The 9,813-nt window shown below is 38.3% G+C and overlaps 1 protein-coding gene across 2 annotated transcripts; it reads right to left on the bottom strand.

The window, feature by feature from the left end:
• Nucleotides 1-540: 540 nt before the first annotated feature.
• Nucleotides 541-8,094, bottom strand: LOC115117183 (uncharacterized). 2 transcript variants are annotated; one of them, XM_065012351.1, is made up of 7 exons: nucleotides 7,994-8,094; nucleotides 3,293-5,334; nucleotides 3,014-3,177; nucleotides 1,733-1,953; nucleotides 1,404-1,533; nucleotides 1,196-1,296; nucleotides 541-1,092 (listed from the first exon to the last, which is right to left on the bottom strand). In XM_065012351.1, the coding sequence occupies exons 2-7, from the start codon at nucleotides 5,298-5,300 to the stop codon at nucleotides 954-956; spliced, it is 2,763 nt and encodes a 920-aa protein (XP_064868423.1). In that variant the 5' UTR covers nucleotides 5,301-5,334; nucleotides 7,994-8,094; the 3' UTR covers nucleotides 541-953. The 2 variants fall into 2 exon arrangements, with proteins under 2 accessions (XP_064868423.1, XP_029501506.2); XM_029645646.2 differs by lacking the exons at nucleotides 3,293-5,334; nucleotides 7,994-8,094 and having other exon boundaries at nucleotides 1,733-3,103.
• Between the last annotated feature and the right edge of the window lie 1,719 nt (nucleotides 8,095-9,813).

The following is a 9,813-nucleotide window of genomic DNA, read 5'->3' as shown; positions in this document are numbered from 1 at the left end:
CTTATAGAAAATTTGTGGGCAGAACTGAAAAAGCATGTGCTGGCAAGGAGGCCTACAAACCTGACTCAGTTACACCAGCTCTGTCAGGAGGAATGGGCCAAAATTCACCCAACTTATTGTGGGATGCGTGTGGAAGGTTACCCAAAATCTTTGACCCAAGTTAATCAATTTAAAGGCAATGCTACCAAATACTAATTGAGTGTATGTAAACTTCTGACCCACTGGGAATGTGATGAAAGAAATTAAAGCTGAAATAAATAATTCTCTCTACTATTATTCTGACATTTCACATTCTTAAAATAAAGTGGTGATCGTAACTGACCTAAGACAGGGGATTTTTACTAGGATTCAATGTCAGGAATTGTAAAAAAAAAAAAAAGAAGAAAAAAGAAAAAGAAAACAGAGTTTAAATGTATTTGACTAAGGTGTACGTAAACTTCCAACTTCAACCGTATATGTTCTATATCTTTGATGTTTTGGGGTTTCCATGAACTAAGCTGGTTGTTGTAGAGTGAAGAAAGAGGCATGCACTGTAGGCTATACTATTCAGATGTTACACTTTATTAATAGATTCAGCTCGTTACAATACTTTTCAACAGAGAAGTTGTATGTATGTACAGTATGTGTCATTGCTATTATACATACAGTAAACAAACCATGAATAAACTGAGGCAAATTGAATAATATTACGAAGTATCGTTACATTTCATATTCAAATCAAAAATATTGTATATATTTCATGTTAGCTTATGAGATAAGTACTGTTATAATGATGTAATAAAATGGTCAAAACACCAAGTAGGTAAACAGAGGCAAAGTGCTGCATAGCCTCTTGATTTCCTCTAAAGAACATTCATCTAACACTTACACTAGTGAGTCATTTAATGTCAACAGAAAAGTCAAGCCAAGATTTCAGAAGTTAGTCAGTGTTAATCTTCCAAATGTCAGAATCATTATCTTACATCTTCTCTGTGAAACAATTTCTTCAGACTACTTCTTGAATTCCACTCCTTTTTCTTCGCAAACTTGTAGACGCATCCGAAGAGATCAGGGAACATTGTCAATATGTCAACAGAATCCGCATCCTCAGTGCTTCAGAGAGAGAGAGAGACAAAATATTCAACCACCTTCAATGGTAAGAGAGTAAATAAAGTTCATGTACATGTTTTTAGACAAAACTATTAATATGTCTTACTAGTGCTCATGAAGGTTGCGTATGAAGCGCAACAAACCCAATGTGTTGTCTGGGTAGGCCTTCTTTTTACCATCCAACTTCTTCATCAACTCAGGCGGCATCTGTGTACACAAATAAATAACAGTAAGTGTGACTACTACTAGACTAGACACTACACTAGGACAAATGTACATGTAAATAAAATTTGATAAAATGGCGTCTTGTTCACCTTGGACTTCCACTTTGTGAACGACCTCGCCTCAGCACACTGGTCCAAAGCATGAAGGAGTCCTGGGTCTGCTTTGCGACAGTTCTCTGCTTCCTTCTCGTTACCAATTTTTCGTAAGTACTCCACTCTCCTGAAAAACAAGAGTGTACCTTTAAATGCATTCAACTGGGTCAGTGTCAAACGGTGATCACATTTGCATTGAGATAAATCGTCGTTAGAATCTGAACCCATTAAAAAAGGTAAATGCCCAGTGGAAATAGTGATGGCTGTAAGTAAATCACTGATCTTAACTAACCTTCTGATTGACAAGTGTCAGTACTGCTTCTCACCTCTCCTTTGGCCAGAAGTATGGGTGGGCCAGTGTGTCCTCCACTGTAGGTCTCTTCTCTGGGTCTTCATTGATCATCCACTCAATGAGGTCCTTGGCCACTTCATCCTCAACATGTTCCAGTGTGTACTTCCCTTGAAAAATGTTAACTTCACAATGGATGCCTTTGCCAAATGGATGATGTCCACCAGAGATGATGTAATACATTAACATCCCGGCCACCTGAAAAGTATATAATAATCATTTATAATGTATTACATTTCTATAGCGCTTTTCATAACAATATCAAAATGCTTCAATAGCAAAAAACAAACAACCAATACATCATCATGAGTAGCCTAACTGTAGTTAGCTAGGTCAACCAATACATCATCAAGAGTAGCCTAGCTATAGTTAGCTAGGTCAACCAATACATCATCAAGAGTAGCCTAGCTAGTTAGCTAGGTCAACCAATACATCATCAAGAGTAGCCTAGCTATAGTTAGCTAGGTCAACCAATACATCAAGAGTAGCCTAGATATAGTCAGCTAGGTCAACCAATACATCATCATGAGTAGCCTAGCTACAGTTAGCTAGGTCAACCAATACATCATCAAGAGTAGCCTAGCTATAGTTAGCTAGGTCAACCAATATATCATCATGAGTAGCCTAACAATAGTTAGCTAGGTCAACCAATACATCATCAAGAGTAGCCTAGCTATAGTTAGCTAGGTCAACCAATACACCATCAAGAGTAGCCTAGCTATAGTTAGCTAGGTCAACCAATACATCATCAAGAGTAGCCCAGCTATAGTCAGCTAGGTCAACCAATACATCATCATGAGTAGCCTAGCTACAGTTAGCAAGGTCAACCAATACATCATCAAGAGTAGCCTAGCTATAGTTAGCTAGGTCAACCAATACATCATCAAGAGTAGCCTAGCTATAGTTAGCTAGGTCAACCAATACATCATCAAGAGTAGCCTAGCTATAGTTAACTAGGTCAATCAATACATCATCAAGAGTAGTCTAGCTATAGTCAGCTAGGTCAACCAATAGAGGCCGAGTCTTTGAGCGCATGCATCCTCCAAAGATAGAGAGACCGTTCATGGCTTGATCAGAAGGTGGTGGTCAGGGAGATGGTTGATGAAGTGTCTGGTGTCGATCTTGTAGAGGGCTACTCTGGGAACCAGAGTAGCCACTGGACTTCTCCTTCACAACATAGTTTAGTATGCATTCTATCAATTTGGCAAATAGGTCTGGTAATCAAAGTATAGTGACTTATTTAAAGTTGAAAACTAACCTGAATATCGGTGCTCCTCTTATATCCGATCCCACTGTCTTCATCTAAAGTTTCTCTGGCCTTCCAACATTTTGTTCCTGCACTGATTGTATGTAGAGTTGTTTGTCCCATGTTCAATTGTCGACTTATACCGAAATCGGCTAATCTCGCTCTGCCTGTAACATCTGAAGAGAAGATCATATAAAGTGTAGCATTGAAATGTAGGTTAATAAATAAAACATCAAAATAATATTTCTTTAGCCCACATTTTTGTAGAATTACTACATGGTCTGGTCTTACCTATTAAAACATTCTGGGGTTTGATATCCCGGTGCAGAATTTTTGTGTTTAGACTATGCAGAACGCTTAGACTGCAGAGCACCTCGTGCACTATTTTCTTCAGGACAGGGGTTTTGTCCTCTGGTAGGTGGTCTTTGATGTATTCATCAAGGGTGTATTCACAGAGCTGAAGAACAAGGTAACCGAAGTGCTCGTCCTCTGCAAAGTCCACATATCTCACAATGCAGGGACTATCCAGCTGAGGTAGTCTTAAAAAACCCTCTTCTCTCTTCAGATCTTGATAGTTTGACTTGAGCATTCTCTTCACGGCTACCTCAGTACCATCATCCTTCAAGCCCAGAAAGACTTCAGTTCCATCACTTCCTTTGGCTATTTGGAAATCCGGATGGACGACAAGATTGAGATTTCCCAATCTGTAAACCTTGCCTGCATCTATGTTGCTAAATTCCTCCAACTGAGGCCTCCACCGCTCACTAACTTTGTGCCATTCCCGGGGTTTCAGTTCGTCGGTGGTGGAGGGAAATGGTTTAACACTGGAATGTTCACCATGTACACCAGATTCTTCAACTGGAATTGATGAAGCATCAAGATCTGGCTTCTCAGTCATGTCAGGTGGACTTTTCTCTACCGACAACTCTTCCTGAATTGTCTTCTTCTTTTTCTTCTTCTTCTTCTTCTTCTTTGACAGGTTCATTCCCTGCAATTGTTCAGTTGTATCCGTTGGTGGGACTGGACTTCGTAGGGACATATCTAATTTCCTTAACTTTTCTTTCAGGTCTTCATCCATCTCCATTTCGGCAGTAACAAGTATTTTCTCCGGCACAGAGGTTATCCCTCGCGATGTGATAATCGCAGGTACACAATCGAAGGTGTACAGATCTGCAAGCAGACCAAAAGTTAAAACAGCTAAGCTGGAGGTCTGAGGATTGGAGAGATATGCTTGATCAGTGAATGCGATGATCCTCTTGCATAACTCCTCAACAAAAGGGAGGGTCCAGCCATGTTTGTGATTTTGAGCTTTCTGAGTAATCACATACAGTAGTTTGACAACTGAAATGTTGCGATTTAGTCCTTGAGGGGTACTTTTGGATTCATGTGTGAGGTATTTCAGAAGAGTGGGTATTACTACCAGTGACAGTCCAAGAGATATTTCTTTCATAATGTTAAAAACAGCTGTCAAGCAATTCACTACCATATCTTGTAAATGTTTGGGAATTTTAGGCAAACGATTGGTTGCCTCCTCAATGTAGAGATCAATTTTCTGAGATTCTCTCAGCCACTTTATGGATGCTTGACGATACTGATCTATATTCTGTCCAATGGCGTTAAAAGACATGTCATATAGTGTGAGATGATTCACAGGGTTCACCACCAGCATGTGTTTGCCATATTCATTGAAAACATCCTCCACTGATTTGAGTCCTACTGCACAAGAAAAATCATAAAAAATCTTCAATTTGACAAAATTCTCACTCTCTGAAGAGAATTTCTGAATCATGCTTGCTATCTTTTGGTCAGTAGCGGGATATGCTTTGAGATTTCTTTCAGCAAATGCTCCAGACTTCATCAACTCTTTCACAATGTCTTCTCTGTCATAGTTAGCCGCCAATTGAAGTGGAGTAAACATCTGGATTGGTGCCCCTTCTGGATCTGCTTTTGCTGCGATTAATCTACTCACTAAACTGACAGGAGCTTTTGACATTGCGGCATAATGCAAAGGAACCCAACCATTTGTTGATTGGATGTTGGGGTCAGCACCTTCTTTCAGAAGAAATGTACAAATATTGTCATTTGTAAATGCAACAGCAGCAATTAAAGGGGTAACATCATCCTTCCACTCAGCACAAGGGTACAGTCCATTCAAGTCCTTGCCGCCTCTGATCAATTTCTTTAGTTTCTCCAACTTTCTGTCAATAATGCATTTTATAATTGGATCCGTTTTCCTTGGAACCACAGACACCATTGGTAATTGGAATTGGAACTGGATTTGACCTGGGACGATATTCATTCTTCAAACATCTGCTTCTACAGGTACAGTAGATCTGTGGGATGACATCTCTATTATTACCTCTGTTAAAATGTTAAGTCAGGTACAGTCATATACGCCTTGCTTAACCCTATTCTTGTTCATAACAATTGCAAAGACATTGGTAACGTTGTACTGTAGTCAACTTTGTTCTGAAGTTATCGGCGGCAGTAGAGACAGATAAACGTCTTGATTCTATGTTTGGTGGAGAACTTCTGCTTATAAAGTGATGCTGAAGGGCAAAAAAAAAGCATCTAACGACCCAGTTAACTGTTCTACTAGAGGTTTGAGAAAGTCGCTAAATAACAAGTGTCGGGTCTGAGATTTTACGATGAGACTACGAAGGTTCTAGCGATGAACTTAGCAAGATGCTTTTGGGAAACCATGCCCTGGACAATAAATGAACACAATTTGAAACGCAAATTACATTTTTGAAAGACACCTTTTGCATGTGGAAATGTTATATAATTTTGTATAATCACCTTCCAGTGAATAAACCATTGAAATTAAAAACAAAAAAACATGTTTTAAGTGAGAAGTAGGCATTGGTCCGAAGTCAAAAAAAGAAAAGAAATTCACATGGGCATCACCATGCCTACCTCACCCATGCTCGTCCCAGGTTTTCCAGAATACTGCTTTGACCTACTACAGTAGAAATGTTGGTCTGTTGTACTTCAAACGATGTGTATGCAGGTTTCTTAGGATTCAAATAATCTCAAACAGCCTAATTCATACTCTTCAGAGGACTGAAGGACTTTACAGTGTTCTGCTATTAAAATAATGTACAGCGCATTCGGAAAGTATTCAGATGCATTGACTTTGTCCACATTTTGTTACGTTACAGCCTTGTTCTAAAATTAATGAAATGTTTTTTTCCCCATCAATCTGCACACAATACCCCACAATGACAAAGTAAAAACAGTTTAGACATTTTTGCAAATGGATAAAAAATGAAAAAATTGAAATATCACATTTACATAAGTATTCAGACCCTTCACTCAGTCCTTTGTTGTAGCACCGTTGGCAGAGATTACAACCTTGATTCTTCTTGGGTATGATGCTACAAGCATGGCACACATGTACTGGAGGAGTTTGTGCAAGATCTCCCACTTAAAAAGACGAGAGAGGCCTGTAATTTTCATCATAGGTACACTTCAACTATGACAGACAAAATGAGAAAAAAAAATCCAGAAAATCACATTGTAGGATTTTTTATGAATTTATTTGCAAATTATGGTGGAAAATAAGTATTTGGTCACCTACAAACAAGCAAGATTTCCGGCTCTCACAGACCTGTAACTTCTTCTTTAAGAGGCTCCTCTGTCCTCCACTCGTTACCTGTATTAATGGCACTCATTTTGTCTGTCATAGTTGAAGTGTACCTATGATGAAAATTACAGGCCTCTCTCATCTTTTTAAGTGGGAGATCTTGCACAATTGGTGGCTGACTAAATACTTTTTTGCCCCACACTACCGTTCAAACGTTTGGGGTCACTTATGGACATTTTTTGTCCATTAAAATAACATCAAATTGATCAAAAATACAGTGTAGACATTGTTAATGTTGTAAATGACTATTGTAGCTGGAAACGGCAGATTTTGAATGGAATATCTACATAGGCGTACAGAGGCCTCACAAGTCCTCAACTGGCAGCTTGATTAAATAGTACCCCGCAAAACACAAGTCTCAACGTGAACAGTGAAGAGTCGACTCCGGACTATTGTAGCAGATTTTGAATGGAATATCTACATAGGCGTACAGAGGCCTCACAAGTCCTCAACTGGCAGCTTGATTAAATAGTACCCCGCAAAACACAAGTCTCAACGTGAACAGTGAAGAGTCGACTCCGGGATAATGGCCTTCTATGCAGAGCTCCCCTGTCCAGTGTTCTTTTGCACATCTTAATCTTTTTATTGGCCAGTCTGAGATATGGATTGTTTTTGCAACTCTACCTAGAAGACCAGCATCCCGGAGTCGCCTCTTCACTGTTGACGTTGTTTCTGGCCATTTTGAGCCCGTAATCGAACCCACATGCTGATGCTCCAACTAGTCTAAAGAAGGACAGTTTTATTGTTTCTTTAATCTACACAACAGTTTTAAGCTGTGATAACATAATTGCAAAAGGGTTTTCTAATGATCTATTAGTCTTTTAAAATGATAAACTTGGATTAGCTAACACAACGTACCATTGGAACACAGGAGTGATGGTTGCTGATAATGGTCCTCTGTATGCCAATGTAGATATTCCATTAAAAATCTGCCGTTTCCAGCTACTATAATCATTTACAACATTAACAATATCTACACTGTATTTCTGTATATAACAAATTTGATGTAAAAAAATTGCTTTTATTTTAAAAAACAAGGACATTTCTAAGTGACCCCAATATTACGACTCAGCAATGTTCACAATCCAATGAAGTGATAGATGGCAGGACAATCTAACAAGACAGGGAAAAATGATATCCTATTAAGCATCAGCAATGTAAATGATAGTTAAATGTTCCTTCTATTTGGTCATTGTGATAATAAACCCAACCACATCTGCTGGTCAGGTGACTGTGTTTCAGGAATTGAAACTCTGATGTCTAACGGAAACTTTGGTAGTCTAAGATGTGAAAAGTATGATATTATGTTAGCGTTAGAAATGTAAACAATAGTTAAGGTTACTTACATTTTGTCATCGTGATATCGGCACCAACTTGCTTGAGGAAGTGTCCACAGACTATAGAAAAACTCAACCACACCTCTTTATCATGTGACTGTGTTTCAGGAAATGAAACTGATAGCCTTTTAAGAAGAATAGCAACATCCCTGCCTGGTGTCTTCTTTATCACAAATCTTTCACCTACTATGTTTTGAGACTTCACTAAATACACTTCATCAGTTCTGTAAATATGTATCTCCTAATATGAAAAGTGTGCGTCCACATTTTTAGATAAGTTCAGAAACGTTGCTTTCTATTCTAGGAATAAAGTCTCTATTTGCATATGTCGTTGAAAAAAAACCTGGCCCCAGTAAAATGTTCCCCAGGAAGCAAAATAGAGCAGCTTTACCTTGAACAATACTCAATAGAGGTAAACGTGTGTAACTGTAGTTATTATTAGAAAGTATCAACCTCTCTCACTTACCCACGTAATATATATATATATATATATATATATATATATATATATATATAAATATATAGCCATTAGAATATACAGCAGTAGGAAGGGGAGTTTATAGCCATTAGAATATACAGCAGTAGGAAGGGGAGTTTATAGCCATTAGAATATACAGCAGTAGGAAGGGGAGTTTATAGCCATTACAATATACAGCAGTAGGAATGGGAGTTTATATCCATTAGAATATACAGCATTAGGGAGTTTATAGTCATTAGAATATACAGCAGTAGGAAGGGGAGTTTATAGCCATTAGAATATACAGCAGTAGGAAGGGGAGTTTATAGCCATTAGAATATACAGCAGTAGGAAGGGGAGTTTATAGCCATTACAATATACAGCAGTAGGAAGGGGAGTTTATAGCCATTAGAATATACAGCAGTAGGAAGGGGAGTTTATATCCATTAGAATATACAGCATTAGGGAGTTTATAGCCATTAGAATATACAGCATTAGGGAGTTTATAGCCATTAGAATATACAGCATTAGGGAGTTTATAGCCATTAGAATATACAGCATTAGGGAGTTTATAGCCATTAGAATATACAGCATTAGGGAGTTTATAGCCATTAGAATATACAGCAGTAGGGAGTTTATAGTCATTAGAATATACAGCAGTAGAAAGGGGAGTTTATAGCCATTAGAATATACAGCAGTAGGAAGGGGAGTTTATAGTCATTAGAATATACAGCAGTAGGAAGGGGAGTTTATAGCCATTAGAATATACAGCAGTAGGAAGGGGAGTTTATAACCATTATAATATACAGCAGTAGGGAGTTTATAGCCATTAGAATATACAGCAGTAGGAAGGGGAGTTTATAGCCATTAGAATATACAGCAGTAGGAAGGGGAGTTTATAGCCATTAGAATATACAGCAGTAGGAAGGGGAGTTTATAGCCATTAGAATATACAGCAGTAGGAAGGGGAGTTTATAGTCATTAGAATATACAGCAGTAGGAAGGGGAGTTTATAGCCATTAGAATATACAGCAGTAGGAAGGGGAGTTTATAGCCATTAGAATATACAGCAGTAGGAAGGGGAGTTTATAGCCATTAGAATATACAGCATTAGGGAGTTTATATCCATTAGAATATACAGCATTAGGGAGTTTATAGCCATTAGAATATACAGCATTAGGGAGTTTATAGCCATTAGAATATACAGCAGTAGGAAGGGGAGTTTATATCCATTAGAATATACAGCAGTAGGAAGGGGAGTTTATAGCCATTAGAATATACAGCAGTAGGAAGGGGAGTTTATAGCCATTAGAATATACAGCAGTATGGAGTTTATATCCATTAGAATATACAGCAGTAGGAAGGGGAGTTT

Source organism: Oncorhynchus nerka, linkage group LG27 (genome assembly GCF_034236695.1).
Source record: "Oncorhynchus nerka isolate Pitt River linkage group LG27, Oner_Uvic_2.0, whole genome shotgun sequence".
Taxonomy (NCBI): domain Eukaryota; kingdom Metazoa; phylum Chordata; class Actinopteri; order Salmoniformes; family Salmonidae; genus Oncorhynchus; species Oncorhynchus nerka.
This window is presented reverse-complemented; position numbering and strand designations above follow the sequence as displayed.

Coding starts and splice junctions, on each gene's coding strand:
- LOC115117183 (XM_065012351.1), bottom strand. CDS start 5,300: ATGAATATCGTCCCAGGTCAAATCCAGTTCCAATTCCAATTACCAATG. Junction 3,178..3,292: donor ACCCCAGAATGTTTTAATAG/GTAAGACCAGAC, acceptor TCTTCTCTTCAG/ATGTTACAGGCAGAGCGAGA. Junction 1,534..1,732: donor TACTTCTGGCCAAAGGAGAG/GTGAGAAGCAGT, acceptor CTTGTTTTTCAG/GAGAGTGGAGTACTTACGAA.